Raw genomic sequence first — 20,655 nt, forward strand, 5'->3', positions numbered from 1 at the left:
TATAAATAATAAATTGCAGACCCAATAAATTAAATTATCTATGGTAGAATCTCAATTTCAAACTCATAAAATTTAAATTTTGAATCCGTTGAACTATATAAAAGGAAGGAGTACATGCTAAAAACATCATGATCAAGTAAGGCTTTTTAGATAACTCTTCCGCTTTACATATTTACGAGGTAAACGTTCTAGTTCTTGCTCAACTCTTTTTGTGGGGCTTCTTTCTTTTTCTCAATATGATTCTTCGAAAATGCTAAAATTTACTATCTCAACATTGGGACTACCTTTAAAGTTACCCAGTTTGGTTCCAAATTAGTCATTCATTCAACACTGCTACAATCAGAGCATTCATTCGTCAACCGAGCCGTCTTGCGCAGCTTTAGAAAGAAGAATTTCATAAAGTCATTCTCTTTGACCTTTTCTATCTTATCTTTAGAAGTAGCGCTAGAGAAAGTCCATATGACATTTGCATGCGTTGGTTTTCACAATGAAACTAAGCACTTATCACAAGAACAGTGTTTTGTCTGCTTTACTTTTTGGGGCGAACATCTACTGCAACTGATACGCCAGAAATGCAGAAAAAATGAAAACTCTTGGAAGGTTATGGAAAAGAATAAAAGCAAACAAACAAAGGAAAGGTTCAGCTTACATTAGCAAATATTTGGCCTTTTGTAGTTGATGAATGTGGACAAGGTGGTTACTTTGGAGTGTTGAAAGCTTTTCTTGAATCAGACCAGCAAAAGTTACCGACTTTAAGTGCAATATATCATAAAAAGAAGTCACGTGAATGCATGAACCATTGCTTCATCTGTATCTCGTCCCAGAGGCGAATTTAGTAGTTAAATATTATATGTTCGAGTTTAGAATTTTACCATAACTTATTCAATTTAATGGGGTCAATAATTATTATTTATAATAAAATTTTCAGTTTTAACCCGGCCTCACATACACTCTAATCAGTCTCGTTGCAAAAATTATTTTAGTTATATGATCTTTTTCGAGAAAATAACAAAAAATGGTCCCTTATCTTTGGTAGAAGGTTCAAAATGGTCCGTTAAGTATCAATTGAATAATTTTTTTTTTCCAAAAGTGAGCACTTTTGATCTTCATCAGATATTTACCAAACTCTGATTGTTAAATTTAACTGAAAATGTGAAGAAGAAAATTGAACCAGAAACACTAAATTTTTTGTCAAAATCCCAAAAACCGCAACATAAAAAACAATGTCAAACACAAAAATAACATAAATCCCACCTCAAATAACTGCACTAGACTCTTGAAATAGATCAAAAGTAACATTAATTATAAAATAATACTTCCAAATGTGAGTCCCATTAAATGTTTTTATTTTCGCAATTCTGGTTAAATATAATGATCAGAGTTTGGTAAATATCTAAGGGAGTCCAAACATGCTCACCTTTGTCAATTAAATGACCAAAACTGCTCAAGTAATATTTATGGGACCATTTTGAACTTACTACCAAAGATAAGGGATCATTTTTATTACGTTCTCGATCTTTTTCCACTGAAGATCAGTAAAATATAACACAAGAGATAAGTAAAATGACCCATGAGATCTTTTATAAGGAGCGTTTTCTTCTCTTCAAATTGTAAGTGCTATAGGAAATCATTTCTTCAGTCTCTCCCTAGTGTTTGCACTTGGTTCTCTCCCTTCTTCATGGCCAAATAATTTACCTAGTGAAGTTCACTATTTGACTAACAATGGCTACACTCACTTTCTTCATAATCTTCACATCTATATTTTTACCAATTGCATCTGAGCCTCTGTTGTCAACTTATGTTGTCCATGTTGATACCAAAACAAGACCATCTCATTACTTAACTCATGATGAATGGTACAATTCAATGATTGAATCAGTTCTTGATAACAAAATAGACTCAGATTCTACTTCTCCAAGGATGTTCTACTCATATGATGTAGTCTTACAAGGCTTTGCAGCAAGATTGACTGATCAAGAATCCAAAAAATTAAGTGACTTCCCAGAAATCAATGGCATTTTCAAAGACCATTTTAGGATTAAGCTTGATACTACGCATTCGTCCGAATTTCTTGGACTAAACACAAATTATGGGCTGTGGCCAGAGTCTAATTTTGGAGATGATGTTATAATTGGCCTTGTTGATACTGGAATTTGGCCTGAAAGTGAGAGCTTCAAGGATGATGGTCCTATTCCATCAAGGTGGAAAGGCAAATGTGTCGATGGAATCGCGTTCAATGCCACGAGGAGTTGTAACAGAAAACTTATTGGTTCTAGGAATTTCGTTAAAGGGAATAATATCCAATCGCCACGAGATCAAGACGGGCATGGAACCCATACTGCTTCAACTGCAGCAGGGGCAGAGGTAGGTGTTGGATGTTGTATCTGTAGAATAATTACTATTTAGTAGAATGTTCAGTTTCCTTGTTTTAATGAGAGTAATACTTTAGCTGTAGGAAGAGTCTACTACTTTGTTTATGTGCCTACATAAAGCACCTGTGACTACCTGAAATTTATATGAGAGTTTTTCGTTCCGATTTTCTGCACAGGTTGCTGGTGCCAATGTATTCGGTTTTGCAAAGGGGAAAGCACGAGGGATTGCGAGCAAGGCTCGGATTGCAATGTATAAAGCCTGTGGGAAGATGTTTTGCGCAGAGTCTGATGTTTTAGCAGCTATTGAATGTGCTATAAAGGATGGTGTAGACATACTTTCACTTTCATTGGGATACGGGCGCGATCCGTTTTATGAAGATCCAGTGGCAATTGGAACATTTGCTGCTGTTAAAAGGAACATCTTTGTTGCATGTTCAGCTGGAAATATTGGACCATATAACTTTTCAGTTCACAATACAGCACCTTGGATGACAACAGTTGGAGCTGGATCACTCGATCGCGATTTCCCCGTTGAAATCAAGTTATCAAACAACAAGACTTTTGTTGGTTCTTCTCTTTATCCAGGGAAAATAAGTGGTAAAAATTACCCTCTTGTTTATATTGGGAATTGTTCAAGAATGACTATCGCTCGTTATAAAGTTAAAGGAAGGATTGTAGTTTGCAACACTAGTAAATTTGAAGCTCCAACAAATGGGATTTTAATTCAGAAAGCAGATGGTGTTGGATTGATTCAATTAAATCTTGCCACTGAAGGACAGGGCCTGAGAGCAATGGCTTACACATTACCTTCTGCAACATTGGGTTATAAAGAAGGGATAGAACTTGTTTCTTTCATTAAATCCAATGCTTATCCAACAGCAAGATTCGTACGTCGAAAGGGTACTGTTGTTGGGAAAACAGAGAGAGCTCCAAGTGTTGTTAGCTTTTCTTCAAGAGGGCCAAAAGGTGTTGTTCCTGAAGTCCTCAAACCGGACTTAATTGCTCCGGGTTTGAACATTCTTGCAGCGTGGCCAGGTAAGCAGAAGCGGATCTAGGATTTATACTTCATGCATTCAATCTTTAATTTTTTACTATTGAACTCGTGTCATTTCAAAATTATATGTTTAGAGTTTGCTATTTTTTAAACCTTAGTAACTTTTCACGTTTTATTTTTCAAACCTGATTTGTAAACGGTTTTCTGGAGTCGAGTGTCTATCGGAGACAGTCTCTCTACCCCACAAAGGAAAGAGTAGGGTCTGCGTACACCCCATCCCCCAAACCCCACTTATGGGATCACACTAGTATATCGTTGTTCTAGTGATTTTTCATTGTTCCATCCATCTCTGCAGGTGACATTTCCCCGACACGTCTCAAGATGGATCCAAGGAGAGTGAAGTTCAACATACTCTCGGGTACGTCAATGGCATGCCCTCACCTCGCCGGGGTGGCTGCACTAGTCCGCTCCGTTCATCCAGAATGGTCCCCGGCTGCTATAAAATCAGCACTGATGACAACATCCATATCATTTGACAATGGACAACTTCCTATAGTGAAACACGAAGACATGGAGCTAGCAACTCCAATCAGCATTGGAGCTGGTCACGTGAACCCTGAATCAGCTATTGATCCAGGGCTAATATACGATGCTGATACATCAGACTACGTCAAATTTCTATGCAGCTTGAACTACACTGAAAAACAGATGAAATTTTTCTCATATGAGGCAAATCCGTGCTCTGGTTCTTGTGGAATTACTCCACTAGATCTTAACTATCCATCGTTCTCCGTTATGTTCAGGCCTGATTCCTCTGTTCATGTACTCAAGCGGACGTTAACACACGTCGCGGCGACTAAGCCAGAGGAGTATAGAGTCAAGATAGTTAATCTGAATTCCGAAAAGATTAGTTTAAGTATAGAGCCAATGAAGCTGATGTTCAATGAAACTTTGAAGAAACAAAGCTATATGGTGAAATTTGAGAGCCATTATGTTTTCAACACCAGCAGGAGGATAGCTGAGCAAATGGCATTTGGCTCCGTATCATGGGAAAGTGAAAAGCACACTGTTAGGAGCCCCTTTGCTGTTATGTGGGTTCAACAAAACTTCAATAACAGTGGATTCTTTATATAACTCAATGTTACGTACTATGTTTTATGTGCTATATATATCATTGTACCTCTAGCCTCCCTTGTGATTTGGTAGTTCACTAAGGCAACATCTTTAAGTTTCATCAGTGTAGCCCTGTTGTAGACCCGACCATTGTTATGTCAATTTGGTAGTTACCACCAAGAAGATATATTTATGTCTATTAAAGGGTGTTGAGGTTTATAATCCACGAAAAATGAGGTGACAATTGTTGTGATGTAGCATATATCTATGTTTTTCACATCTTTCATGTATTATTTATGCATAACTTTTAACAAATTCAAACTTAATGGTTGATTATCCTTTTTCGGTTAATGTTCGTTAAAGTCAATCCAAAGAAATTACCCAATTTTTTCTTTTATTTCTTTTCGTGTTAAACACAAAATCTTCTTGTAAATACTTATTTACATGAGGTGTTTACATCAAACCATGTAAACTTTACTATAGTTAAGTGATGTGATGAGGTGAGCGTGCATGTTAATTAATCACGATTAAGTGTAAAAGCTATTTACAAATACATGTCATGCATCAATTGGCTTAGTGTAAATGAGTACGGGTGGATCCTTATTGAATCTTTTATTAGTAATATGTTAAGCATATGCTTTATATGAATGACAAACAATAAATGGTCCCGTAGCTCAGTTGGTTAGAGCGTTGGTCTTATGAGCCGAAGGTCGCGGGTTCGAGCCCCGCCGGGACCAGGGCTCAGAATTAAATAATTTTTTGTTTTGCCGAATTTATCTTTGGTTTGTGTTTTATTGTTGGATGAGGAACTTATAGATTCCCATCATATGAATGAAAGAAATATGAGTGGTCATATAACTGAAGTGTCCATTGAAGCTACTAGCATAACCCGTTAACAAATTAAAAAGAAACAGAAAAAAAAGAAGAAGGTGTTAATTAGAAAGTTGTGGGCTAGCTATGTATATGGATATTATTGGACAAAATGTTGGCGTGTTTTGTATATCTGAAGTCATTTTTCAGAGAAAAAAACAATTCATAATGAAGTCATTTTGTGGTATTTAAATTGATCATTATAAAATTTCATCAGGAGGGCAATGGGGGGAAAGTGACTCCCTCATTTAAAAACAAAAAACAAAAAGTTGACCATTTTTTGAAAAAAAATGGGACTCCCTTATTTTATTATCCTTAATATCAACAAAATATCTCTCTGTCTCTTCATGTTCATCAATAATTTTCTCTAAAAATTCATCAAACACCTTGCTAACAGCCTTCAGTCTCCTTGTTAATCCTTGAAGATCCAATTTACATGAGAAAAATGAAAATAAATCTCCAAGATTAGGAGCTGCTGCTAATTGCATCCCTTCATTAACAACACTCTTAAATCTCTTCTCACCAAATTCATCATCTCTATCATTTTTCTCCAAAACCATTCTACAACTCATATCGATCGACAAACGTGTTACACTAACACTCAAATCAACTGCTACAAATTTTTAATGAGATTTTTTCTTGAGTGTTTCAATCAAAAGATTCAAATCTTCCCTTCTCATGGACTGAAATGAATTGATTTTTAGAGAGCTAAGTAGGTCCAATGTGCATAATTTTCACATATTTCGACAATAAGGACCATATATATGTACCGATATACAAGTTCTTTTGGTCATACATAATGTATTTTGGAGGTTCATGAGGTGGTCTACTAGCAAAAGTATGATCATATGTATTGAGAAATTGCTCAGCTGCATGAGAAGAAGAAGCAATAATGATGTTGTCAACAAATCCTAATTTTAAGTACATGATTGGACCCTTTTTTTTTTTTGGCTAAGTTCAAATCTTGATGAGGGTTTTCGCCTAACAAGTGAAGATGTCCCAAAATTGGGATATCTTTTGGACTTGGTGGAAGTGACTTTCTTTTGTTGTTCCTCCATAGCTCATGAAGGAAGTGGAAAAGACTAAAACTACTAATTAAGTAGAACAGTAAACCCCTAAAGAGTAAAGAGTCAGGTAAGGCCTGTGAATGACCGAATAGTGACCTTAGCTTCGAAATTCGAATGAAGACTTTACCTTTCCAATGTGGTCCAAAACAAAGCCATGGCTAAGAGTTAGGCTCAATGGATAAAGGGAATTGGATTTACTAATAGTGTTAACAGGTCATAAGAGCTTAGGGGTCGTTTAATTGGAAGACAAATTAAGCTGGAATGAGTAATGCAGAAATTATAATGTAGAATTAATATTGCTGACAAAATTGCCAATGTTGTCCAAAATAAAGCATGGGTAGCTAGGTGTTAGGTTCAAGGACCAAAGGAATTGGATTTGTACATAGTGTTGAAAGGTTATAAGAGCTTAGTGAGGAGTTAATCCGCGACAGACCAACAATTTTAACTATGATTCGGCAAAATTTAGTAATTTTTACGAATTAAAAATTGACCCAATATGTATATTGTATATACTTTTTTTCAGGATTCAATAAATCATCCTTTCAAAAATTCAGAACTCATGAACTCAAAATTTTGAATACACCTCTAGTGGAGATCAGTGTGTACGTATGACTTAGAATTTGGTGTTGTCTTACGAGTGACAAGACATCAAGTGATGAAACCAATGCATAGAAAGATCTTTAGTCTATTTTTTTCTTCGTTCTTTTGGAACCTCAAAATCTTTCTTTTTCAGGATAGCGGCTTGTCCATATTGATATACTTGTGCGGAAGTGAACTTATATATATCATTATAATTTTTATACTATTAGTATAACTTAATATTCCCCATACCACACATTATGGGATTTAACTGAATATGTTGTTGTAGTAGTATAACTTAATATGTTATAATATGTTGTTTAGCTTATTATCTAAGTTGATAATTTCATTTATTATGGACAATTACATATAATTTTTTTAAAAAATAATGTAATAATTTTTTACACATTTGATGTGTAAATATTATTAAAACTCTGAACAAGTCAGAGAGAACCTCTCAAATTGTTGTGGCTTTTTAAAACATCGTTACGTCCAAATAGTACTAGATGCAACCTTCGTGTCGTGCGTCTCAAACTTAGTATTTTTGATATATAGTTTAAATATAAAGGTGAAAATTACTATTTCTGTAATAAGTATAAAATCTGAATCCTCAATTTCAAAAGTCGATGAATTTAGTAAAAAAAATAATTAAAATTTGAACCCTTCCAATTTAAATCTAAATCCGTCTCTACGTCCGATCACTAATCTTATCTTAGAGAATGAATATCACCCGTGGAAGTACTTCAAACTCTTTATGGTGACGAATAAAATATTTAAATTAATCAAGCAATTTAATTTTACCATTTAAAGATTAAAGTAAGGATATATATCACTTAGCTATAGTTACATGATAAATATATTATATATAAAATATTTTTTTATTTATTTATTGATTTAATATAAACATTGGGTGCAAGTTATAAATTTTACTTTACTAACAACTAATATTAAAAAAATAGTGCAAATTAATAATGTAAAAAAAAAGTGCACCCCATATTAAAAAATCAAACAATATTCATGTAATTTCCAAAGTATCTCATTCAGTCAATAATGATGGATTCATTGCCACGTGCGTATTCGTCGCAAACACTAATATAATAAAGTTTTAAATACGGAGCACAAACTACAATGTTATATTAATCGTGTTTCATGTAATTTCCAAAGTATCTCATTAAGTCAATAATGATGGATTCATTGTCACGTGCGTATTCGTACCAAACACTAATATAATAAAATTTTAAATACGGAGCACAAACTATAATGTTATATTAATTGTGTTTTGAACATAGTATCCCATGTGTATATATATATATATATATATATATATATATATATATATGCATAAAAATAGTGCAAACTAATAATGTCCAAAAGGGTAGGTCCCATACTAAACAACACCGAGCAATATAAAAAAAAAAACTATATAAAGCATGGGTTTAGACCCATACTTCGTCGTCCGTTGTCCCTTAAAAAAAGGGTGGGCCCCATACTAAATAACACCGAACAATAAAAAAAGGAAGAAAAAAAGTGGAACTCACCATCTCCAAACTCATGGAAAAAAAAAAGTGGACCCTATATTATCGAAATCAGGCAATATCAAAAAAATAAAAATAAAGGTGAACCCCATATTAAACAAAATATAATGTTAGAAAAAAAAAGTGTTGGCTTTGTATTCGTAGAAAACACTAATATAATAAAGTTTTAGATACGGAGCACAAACTACAATGTTATATTACTCGTGTTTTGAACATAGTATATGTATATTATTATATGCATAAAAATAGTACAAACTAATAATGTCAAAAAAAAAAGTGCATCCCATAAAGGGTGGACATCATACTAAACAACATCAACCAATATAAAAAAAATAAAAATTAGAACCCACCATCTCCAAACTCACTGTAAAAAAAAAAAAAAGTGGACCCCATATTAACAAAAAAAAAAAAAGTGAACCCCATATTTAAAAAAAATAATGTAAAAAAAAAAAGTGCAGACTTTATATTCGTAGTAAACACTAATATACTAAAGTTTTAGATACAGAGTACAAACTACAATGTTATATTAATCGTATTTTGAACATAGTGTGTGTGTGTATATATATATATATATATATATATATATATATATATATATATATATATATATATATATATATATATAAATAGTGCAAATTAATAATGTCAAAAAAAAGTGCACTCCATATTAAAAAATCAAACAATATTCATGTAATTTCCAAAGTATCTCATTAAGTCAATAATGATGGATTCATTGCCACGTGCGTATCAATCCATTAGTGGGAGCAAATAAAATTGTTTTTCTTCAAAAAGTTAAGTAGTCAAACCATACAGTTTTCTTTCTTTTTTTATATTAGCCTGAGATCTAATCTAGATATTAAACTGTTGCATTTGCTATTCCACCATGTCATTTATTTGTTATGTTCACTAAAATAAATATACTTAAAATATTTATATTTTAAAATAACATAGAATTTAATTACTTTTTTATTTTGATCAAATAATGAATAAGGTAAATTAGTCAAATTATAATTCTAATCGACGTTTTCTTAAAAACCATGCAAAAGACAACATGACAAGTAAAATGAGCTAAACCGAGAATTTGAATTAGAATTATCCAAATCAAAATTTGATAAAAAATAATAATTATTTTACACCTTTAAATTAATCGAATTAAAATTGAAAGTATCAACTGATGCTTAAATATTGCTTGTATTCGTAACAAACCACTATTCAAAGACAATTACATACACATAAATGCATTATAATCTAAAGTGTTGGGCCCGTGCACAGCACGGGCATAGACCGTCTAGTTATATAGATATACAAGAGATGTCACCTAGTAGGTCAACAATTGCCATAAATTTTGTAGCAATCTCACCTAAATTATCGTACCAAAAGGACCCATGAAGACATAACCACATAGATATGAACTTCATAAAGATGGTAGCCTTACATGAGAGAGCTGGAAGTTGACGTAAGGGTTCGACTGAACTCATTAATTTTAGTTCAAATTTTATATTTAAGAAATTTATCAAATATATATAAAATTAAATTACTAACAATTGATGTGTTATTCTTATGGCGCATAACGTCCAAATGTTGCTTTGCCTCTACTCCCCTGGTCCAATTTATGATGGATAAAAGTAGTGAAGCGAGGGTTGTCGTTTGGGAGAAGTGCTATTTCATTAAATACTTATTCGTATTCAATATTTATATGAATTAGACTTTTTCTAATTTAATAGTTAATTAAAAATATATATCATTTAACCAAAATTAAACAATAAATACATATGAAACTATGGTGGCATAGATACAACTAATAATAAATTATATCGATAAGATACATAATTTCGAGTTATGGTAGTGTACCGTTCACCTGTGTTGAGAGTGAAGTCTCTAAAAGGTCACTCACATATTGAGAATTTTCTTCTACTACCACTTTAATTTCTTTTAGGACTACAATATCACATAATTTTCACTATTTTCATCAGAATATACTAAACACACAAAACTTTCTTTCTCTCCTAGTTGCATATCATGTCGCATAAAATTTTATTTTTTTAATGATAAATTTTTAACTCATCCAATCCATTTAACTCAACCCAAACTCATTTTAACCAACCAACCCGTATCTTATACTCATTTAACCCATCAACCAAGTGTAACTTATAGAAAATAAAAATCAGTTCTGCTAAATTCATACAAGCACTTGGACCTTTAGGAAAGGCAATACACACACTGTCTGTTAAGGACCGAAATGTTTCATACCTCCACTGAGTCTTTTGGAAGATCTGAGTAACAGCAATAACAGTAAAATGGGATTAGCTTGTAACCAATGGTAGATTGATTATACGATCTAAAGAAACAACATTAGAAAGAGGGTCATTAAATAGCATAGCCCCAACACCCTAGGGTGACTAAACTATCAAAGAATTGGAATGGCAATCTGGAAAATTATGGTTCAAATTCCAACCGAAACGACAGTAGGTGACTTCTCCATTTTATCCAAATTTTGTGTGAAGAATTACTGCCTTATATTAAGGCCAAACACATCGGAAGCCCTTGAGGTGGTCAAGATCTTTCATTTAGACACCTCAACTAAAGGTTATTTTTATTGAGTACTTATACTATTTGAAACTTGTTTCAATTGGACACTTTTTGTATAATCAACCAAATATGTAAAGTGAGTATAACACATTATATTCAAAATAATTAAAAATATGAGTAGAAACAATATTTAAACTATTTAGTTAATTAAAAAAAAATCCTATTTTCTAAGCGTCCCACACCCACCCTGCCCCCTTCCACCTAGAGGCGTATCTAGCGTGTTAGATGAGGTTCATTGAACTCCTAACTTTCGACGCGAAGTATAAATTTATGTGTAAAAAAATTAATAAAATTATTATAAATAGTAGATATGAACCCATAACTTTAAAAATATAATGGGTTTAATACTACAAATTATAGGATTAAACCCATAGAGTTGAAATCCTGAATCTGTCAATGCTTCCGCCCCCATTTTCTTCAATCTCCATTCCTCAAGCATTTCAGTCTGTCTTCCGCCGACGTTACCAATAACTCCGACGAGGTAATTCTTAAGCAAAATTCCTTACCATCGGCATGCACCTGTGCCCATACGATATAAACCCCACCATAGCATTATCAGGTAACATCCCAATAGCCCTTTTCAACTCCAATTTCGCAAACCCCAATTCCTCTTCAAGCATACAGGTATCCAAAACAAACAAATAAACCGAAATCGAATCCGGATTTTGCGGGTTTAACGTGTATTGGATTGTAGTGAATTGAGGTTTAAGTTCACCAGGCACATTATTTTCAGATATACCAGAATAGTGTTGAGGGAAATTGGGTCTCAATTAGAAGGATGGAGATTTGATGGTTCTTGTGTAAGAAATTGGGTTGAAATTACAAGAATCCTTGTGATTTTTATGGCTGTGACTGGGAATCCATTTGGTGGCTTTGAAAGATGCGGTGGATATGGTGAAGAAAGAGGTAGGAAGGGGGGAGAGGATGAAGGAGAAAGAAAATAAAAACAAAAACAAAAACAAAATTATTCTCTTTCGTGCTTCAAAAAATGTGAAGTACACGCACATTGGCACATCAACAAAAAGTGTCTAATAACACATCTTAACTCAAGCTCAGGTGTCTAAATGGAACATGAGGTATTTGAGATGTTTAAGTGAAAAATCTTAACCACTTCAGGTGGCTCCCGATGAGTTTGGTCTTATATTTATGAAGCAGACATTAGTCATGCACGTGTAAACTGACTCAGACACTAACGTAGTACCGTTATGAATAAAAACTTTAGATTCACTAATGTCTATTTACTACCAAAGGCCCACAGTTTAAAATCACACTGAATTAAATAATTTCAGTCAGCTTTAAGCTTCAAATATATACAAAGTTATCGATTAATAATAAGTTCAGTCCGTCCTTAGGCTTTGGTTCAGTCGTAAGAGCGCGTCTAATTTTAGGTGTTTGAGTTTGTTTTCTATAAGTTATGCTTGTTTGATGGGTTAAATGGGTATAAGATATGGGTTGGTTGGTTAAAATGGGTCTGGATTGCGTTAAATGGATTGAATGAGTTAAATAAATTTATCATTAAAAAATAGAATTTTATGTGATGTGGCATATCAACTAGAAGAGAAGGGGAATTTTGTGTGTTTAGTACATTCTGAAAAAAATAATGAAAGTTGGGTGATATTCTAGTCTAAAAGAAACAAAAGTGATATTAGAGGGAAATTCATACATGGGTGACTTCTTAGGAGCCTGTTTGGATGGGCTTATGCCTATAAGCTGTTTGCAGCTTATAAGCTAAAAAAAAATAAGTTGGGGTAGTCTAACTTATTTTTTTTTGGCTTATAAGCTGCTTTAGATAAGCTAAGTCAAATAGGCCCAATTATTTTTTTGAGATTATTTTAAGCACAAAATGACTTTAAGCTGGCCAGCCAAACACTCAAAAAAGCTGAAAACAGCTTATAAGCCAATCCAAACGGGCTCTAGGTAATTTACTCGTGATGCAATAGCATACCCTAGGATTTTTTTTTCTAATAGCCGGAAAAGGCAGGTTACCCTTTTTTCATAAAGAGTGTCTATTCATCACTATCTTAGGTAGGGGTGTGCATGGCCGGGTTGGTTCGGGTTTTTTAAAAACCAAACCAAACCAATTGCATCGGGTTTTTAAATCTATAAACCAAACCAAACCAACAAAAGTTGGGTTTTTCAACCTCTGGTTTTCTCGATTTTTTCGGGTTTTTTCCGGTAAAGTCTTCATACAAAATATATAACTTATACTTCAAATATTTCTTTAGTCCTAGTAAGATACAACGATCTAATTAAGATATTTATTAAGAAAATAACACAAAACATGATGTGAGATGACATTGTACTAAAATATTCAACGAAAAAAATTAATCAAATTGCATAAAATAAAATTATCATAATCTAAAAGTACTAAGTCATGCTACAATAAATACAACTAATTTATAAGGCATGTAAAAAAAATGATCATAATCTAAAAGTACTAAGTCATGCTAAAATAAGTACGGCTACTAAGTATTAATTACATGACTAAGTATTAAAGAAAAAAATAAAATTAAGTTATGCATTTTCACTTTCTAAACTAATATAAAACTAAAGAATAGAGATCAAAATTGTTGTCATTCCAGTGTTAGATATGAATTTCTTTTGTTAGCATTAGTATTGATTTGATTTTTGTTGAGTTTTATTTGAGTTACTAATAACATTGGGCTATAAAACTTATTAAACCATTCAAAAGTCTAATTCCAAGCTTGAAATAATATGTTAAAAGACAAAAAATTATGAAAAAGTTAAAGAAACATTTATAAATTACATTATAAATAAATATTTTTATGTATAAAATGTGTTTGAAATTTTATAAATGTAATGTCGGATTGGTTTGATCGATTTGACTTTTTTTAGTTAAAACCAATTAAACCAAACCAATAGTGTTCGGGTTTTTCTTTTTAAAACCAAACCAAGTCAAACCAAACCACTAGTCGAGTTTTTTTCTCGATTTGATTCGAATTATCGATTTGGTGCGGTTTGTCGGTTTGCTTTGTACACCACTAATCTTAGGCATTGTTTACCCCCACACACAACTAGAACATAATTAGACCTTCTGTTTTATCCACTACTTGCTCCATGTTACTATGCTTTTTCAGGCTACAGTCAATTACATAAGTCTAAATGCCAATGAAAAGTTCGTATAGGACGGGGGGAGAGAGAGAGAAATTACAAAAATGGAAGAAGAAAAAAGGAACTCCTTCATCGAGTGTCCTATATAGAACACTAGACCAACGAAAAACAAATGGATAATGGGAAAATCACATAATAATACCACTTGAGGTTAAATATTATAAATTATATTAATACTTTTCCTTATTTACAAAATATACAATTTTAATTGCTACATATACCAGATTTTAGTTTAATGTGTAGTGCCTTGATTTTAGGCTTTTAATAAGGAAAGAATCTGTATTTAAAATTTTTAACTTTATTGTAGAATACGATCAGTTTTTACATTTATCAAAAAGATACTCTCTTTCATACGATCAGTTTTTCACATTTTTCAAAAAGGTCTATTTTGTCTCTCTCTCTCTCACACAAACTCCCTCTCTTCTATTTTATACTGAGTTTTAAAAATAATTACTAAAAATCAAAATTTATTCTTTGTTTCCTAGTAACTATCGATTTTCAACTTCCAGATGAAAAATTATACACCAGTTTCGTTGTTTCTTTGCTGATATCAAATCTTCTACAACTCACATTGTTTTTTTTTGTTTATTCATCTTTCTTGTTTGAAGCACATAGTAAAAAGCTTCAAATGGGGACTCCAACTCCTAAAATCAATAGGCTTTTTGCTTCTTCAAGCCCGAAGATTGGTCCGGATCCATCTTTCGACTTGCATGCATTCACTCAATCTCCTGTTAAGGAAGCTGGAAAACAACTTATTATTACCCCCAAGGTAGTTCAACAAAAAATGGTTACACGAAGCAAAAGCCAAAGGAAGGGGAAAGAAATTTCGCTTGGAATGTCAAACGAAATCGCTTCTGATTCTAATTTTGAAGATGAAATCGCTTCTCCTTCTTCTAAGAAAAATAAGGTTGACAGTGGTAAAACATCAAATCCAAAAAAAGAAAATGAGGTTCCTATTGTTTTACAAAAAGAGGTTAAAAAGGCCAAACATCAAAGAGGACCCGTGCAAAACCGAAATTGAAGGTAAAAAGCAATTATTTATTACTTTAATTGTTGTTTATGGTCAAATTAACTGTTATGAAATTTGGATAGAAAATGGTATTTCGCATGTTTATATTTGGGTTTTATTATTGGTGTATGAATGTTGTATAATTTAGGTATTTTTATTGTATATAAACCTGAGCCATATATGATAGACATAATTTTGTTATATTTTTTGAGTATATTGTTCATCTGGTTAATACATACACTTTTTATACACCAATAATACATTCATTGTTATAAGCTTAAAATACATATACTGTACTAAGCTTAAAATACATATACTTTAATTGTTGTTTGTGGGCAAAATAATTGGTATGAATTGTGTATAGTAAATGGTATGTTTCATTTTTAAACTTGGGTTTTATTATTTGTGTATGAATGTTGTATAATTTAGGTATTTTTTTTTGCATATATACTTGAGCCATATATAACAAACATAATTTTTATAAATTTTCAGTATTTGTTCCTTTGTGGTAATACATATTCTTTTCATACACATTTAAAATACATTCACTGTTGTAACCTTTAAATAAATATAAAGTTCTAAGCTTAATTGTGTATTATTTAATCATTTCTTGGAAAGTTATGCATCGATATTCTTAATTCTGAGTCGAATAACATGCCTATGAAAAGGAATAAAATGCTACTATTCTAAGACCTTTTCAGTGTATCAGATTTTCTCATAGTTTCGAGTTTGTTTAGTAATTTGTTATTTATTATATATTTAGGTAAAGAAGGTGCAAACGAGATTTTGTACTTACACCAACATCAAAGCTATTGAGCATATAAAGTCGCGACTAAAGTCTAAGAAGCAATTGCAGATGTTTAGGGAGTCCCCATTTGGATATTTTCTTGATTTACCGAATATCAAGGTTCACCCACAACTCATTCGCAGCTTGATGTATGCGGAGACTGATAATGATAGAGATGATATGTTTATCATCAAGTTGAATGGAGAAGGATCTATTTTGGGATAAGCGAGTTTGCCATTATCAGTGGTTTGAAATGCGGCATGCCGAGTGAATTTGTTCCGGACCATAATTCACCAAATAGGTTAATGAATAGTTACTTTCCCAATCAACAAAGAGTACTAAAGAGTGAGTTGATAAGTTTTTATGAAGGAAGCATTTGCGTGGATGATGACGATCTTGTAAAAATCTCCATTCTGTATTTTATTAGCACATTCCTATTCTCAACTGAGCCTTCCAAATCTTACGTATCTAGGCTGCACTTTGACTTAGTTGAGAGTGGTGAATATAGGAACTATCCTTGGGGAAACGATTGTTTTAACGAAACACTTGGTTCTGTTAGTCACCAATTGAGTGGTGATCCATCGTATTATAGGGTTGGGGGCTTTCCACTTGCTTTGAAGGTTTGGTTTTATGAATGTTGCTCGAAAGTTGATCCTTTTGTTGCTATTCGTATTGGAAACCACATCCTTCGTATTCTTAATTGGCAAACATCTCGGGATATATTGTACTTTGACTATCTGAAGAGGGGGATGTTCGAAACTTATGGGAATCAGGTAAACAAGAACACTTTCAACATCATACATACATTTTTCATTCACTTTTAATACACGTTTTAAATCTAAATGTTTTAATAGACTTGCTAAATGTTTTAATAGACTTGCTAACCTGTATGAATACATGTGTAATTTTCTGTTTTTGTTAGGTGGTTTTTTTCTAACATCACACCAGCAAACGATGAATTGCCACTTCTCACTGAGTTACCAGATGTGCCACGACCACATACTACCACAAGTGATACACCATCTGTACATGGTTCTGAGTTTGAGGCATTGAAGAATGAGGTTGTAAATGTACGTATCGAATTCACTATTTTTTTTAAAGGTATGGAATGATTATGATTCGGTTAACACAGTCACTAATTGTATTCTACTTCTTTATAGGTTCGTGAAGATTTGAAACTATTTCAGAAGAAGGTATTTGTCGGATATTATAAATTATAAAGTTCATTATTTTTTTTCTATTGAAATAAACAAATGATCATAAATTTATTGTTTACTGCTTATTTCAGGTAGAGGATGATTTTAAACAGTTGAAGCAACACTTGGATAAATCAATATTGGACATACTTACAGAGATCAAGTCCTCACATGGCAGGCAGACGGAAAATAATGAATATGAGGTATTTTTTTTAAAAAAAAAAACTTAGATGGGGTTTCCTCTATATTATCAATCCAATTTTAAATTAATAAAGCATACATTAATATACAGGGTACCGGAGGTGTTAAGGTTGTAGATGGAAAAAGAACCTATAGTGGTGACCAGAATGACAAGTATCATGACATACAAGCTGAGGTTGATGAACAAGCGGCTAAGGGTGCGGTTGGTGGGCATGATGGAAGTGTGCCAATATCTGGTCAAGCTGCAACATATTTGAAGACCCAAAGTAATCCTTTAATGTCAAGTAAATTACATTAATGTCTATATTTCACATCCTTAAATAGATATATCATAGATGTATAAAATGTGTATGAATTTTTTTTTCAGTTAATATTTTTTTTACTTAATTATCATACATATTTTTGTATGAAATGTGTAGCTGGTATGCATTTGGTGAAGCATGTGATAATGATCGAGATGATCTAGAAGCATTGAAGACTCTACATGATCAAGAACAATTGAAGATTCAAGGTCATTCTTTTGCTTCATATAAATTTCTTAGAATTTGCCATACTTACATCCTAAAAAACATATATGAAAACTATATATAAAGTGTATATATCAACATAGCTTTTAATTAGTAGAGAACATATTGGCATCATTTCTCTAGGCTTTTTCATTTTAATTACATGACAATTGAAATTACTTTGTATGAATGTATGATCTAAATAGACTTTTAGCTCAATCTTTTGAGTGTAGTCCATTCGGTGTTAATTATCTTAGTATGTATCATATTTCTCACCCATAAATCCATTTATGAAAACTGTATAAAAAGTGTAGCAAAAAAAGTATTTAATTATCAAATCAGTATTTAACTTCTGGACATATCTATTGATGCAAAATGTAGTTGGTGTGCATGACGGGTTTGATGGAGCCGGTGTTAATTGTCTATTTCATCAAGAAGCCTCAATGATTCATACTGAACATGTTCCTAATTTAGGTAAGGACTTCACTGTTAATTGAATGCATTTGTTTGACAGAGGGTTTCATGCAGTAGCTTTCCATTTACTTTCATATATATATCTGATAGTATATGTGTTAATACTACCTGATAGCTTTCATGTACATTCATGTTTGACTTGTGATTTGTCTGAATCATGAACTTATTGTGCATGATGGAGATGATAAATTGTATAGATGCTAACACTGTTAGTTTCATACAGTTTCTAAAGATTTATTAAATATATTGTATTAAATTTTTTGAAATTTTGAATTTTGCAAATACTTCTTTAGATGATGTGGTTGTTGGAATTGATAAAATGGGTAGTTTCTGCAATTCTGTCTCCAAAACCCCTACTCTAGACGACATTGAATTGCCTGCATATAGCGAGACCCAGATTGTTGCGATTGAAAACAATTACTATTCTAACAATGTCACTCCTGAACAATAGCCAAGACTCAGAAAGACTGGAAAATACAAATCATCTTCGTATGTTGGTTTTAGTTCAGCTGGTAACAGCTCGGGTAAATCACCTATATATTTCAACATAAAACATCCTTTTGCAAATTACAATGGATTCGAAGTTGATGATGCACTGCTCAATGAATTTACATCTTGGGTATATGCTAAAGTCTCTAAACGGAACCGGGTGGGGGCTATGCATACTAATTCAATTCGAGAAGTTGTTGAAAGGCTAGCCACCATGATACCTCTTTGTTTCAATTGCACTAGATTTTATGGGAAAAGAAATGACATAAACTGGATGACTGAACCAGCATATATTGGGAAGAGCTTTGATGATCCTTTGGAATATGTCTTTGTGGATTATTTGCCAGAACAACATCCAGGGTCTAAGTATGTATCTCTACTTTATATAATGTTTTTAACATATTTGAATAGTGTTCATACATATTAAATATTTAACTCATACATTATGTTTGTGGGTATTTATAGTGATTGTGGGTTACACACATGTGCATTTGCTGAATATATCAGCCAAGGTGTATTTGAAATTTCTGAAGACGATTTTGATGTCGCTCTTCATCGTCGGAGGTATGGTGCCCTGCTGTGGGATTATGCAAGAAAAAAGCAGGCAGATGGAGCTATTAGTGAGAGTGAAGTAACAGGAAATGTTACCGGCAGATTGGGTGGTCCAAAAATTTGCAAGGAACCAGTACCTGAAAGGGAGAAATTACCGTGACTGAAACGAAAAGTTTAGAATTTTTAGAATTAGTGACTAGTCTTTAGTTTGTTAGTGTAAGAAAGATGATTTTTGTTGGTGTTGGCCTAAGTAGTTGACTGTTTTTGTTGGTGAATTAAGTTTGCTTAATATGATACTTTTATTATTCTTACACTTTATATCATTAGTTTTTAATTTGTTTACGAATGTAGGTATGTTAATACAGTTCTTAATTTTAAATATATTAATATACACATGTTTTCACATGAAGTATATAACCAACATTAAATCAATGATCCACCATATTTGTTCTCTACTACACAAAATATACAGTATCCATAATATACACATGTTTTCACATGAAGTATATAAACGACATTAAACCAATGATCCACCAAATTTGATCTTCTAATACACAAAATGTACAATATCCATACATATTTCATACATTATTTATACAATAATGATACAGTAAACAAATAAAATTCTACCAACTTAAGTTTTATACATTATTGATACACTAAACAATATAAGATTTTATACATCATGAAAAGTGTTATATATATATATATATATACATATATATATATATATATATATATGTTGCATACATTATTTATACTATATTGATACAGTAAAAAGATATGAAACTTGTTGTGTTTAATACGTTATTTATACAATAATGATACACTAAATGATACAATATCCATACATAATGTTGCATACATTATATATACATATGTTTCATACATTATTTATACAATAATGTATACAATTTCCATACATATTTCATACATTATTTATAGAATAATGATACATTAAACAAATAAAATTCTACCAACTGCATTTTCATACATTATTGAAACACTAAACAATATAAGATTTATACATAATGAAACGTGTTATATATATATATGGTGCATACATTATTTATACAATATTGATACACTAACAAGAATTTTGATCATTCAATAACATAACACGTTCCTTTTATATGAAACATGTTATGTGATACATTATTTATACAATATTGATACACTAAACAACTAAA

The 20,655-nt window shown here is 32.1% G+C and overlaps 1 protein-coding gene, 1 long non-coding RNA gene and 1 other non-coding gene across 3 annotated transcripts; all 3 read left to right on the forward strand.

The window, feature by feature from the left end:
* Window positions 1-1,577: 1,577 nt before the first annotated feature.
* On the forward strand, window positions 1,578-4,732 carry LOC132615415 (subtilisin-like protease SBT1.7). Its single transcript, XM_060330019.1, has 3 exons — window positions 1,578-2,364; window positions 2,549-3,407; window positions 3,722-4,732. The coding sequence occupies exons 1-3, from the start codon at window positions 1,723-1,725 to the stop codon at window positions 4,498-4,500; spliced, it is 2,280 nt and encodes a 759-aa protein (XP_060186002.1). The 5' UTR covers window positions 1,578-1,722; the 3' UTR covers window positions 4,501-4,732.
* A 410-nt stretch (window positions 4,733-5,142) lies between these two features.
* On the forward strand, window positions 5,143-5,216 carry TRNAI-UAU (transfer RNA isoleucine (anticodon UAU)). Its single transcript has one exon. It is a non-coding gene; the product is annotated as a tRNA-Ile (tRNA).
* Window positions 5,217-16,984: 11,768 nt separating this feature from the next.
* LOC132614934 (uncharacterized) lies at window positions 16,985-17,447 on the forward strand. The gene is made up of 3 exons (XR_009572510.1): window positions 16,985-17,117; window positions 17,208-17,240; window positions 17,336-17,447. It is a non-coding gene; the product is annotated as an uncharacterized LOC132614934 (long non-coding RNA).
* The last annotated feature ends 3,208 nt before the right edge of the window (window positions 17,448-20,655 follow it).

This window comes from Lycium barbarum, chromosome 10 (genome assembly GCF_019175385.1).
Source record: "Lycium barbarum isolate Lr01 chromosome 10, ASM1917538v2, whole genome shotgun sequence".
NCBI lineage: Eukaryota > Viridiplantae > Streptophyta > Magnoliopsida > Solanales > Solanaceae > Lycium > Lycium barbarum.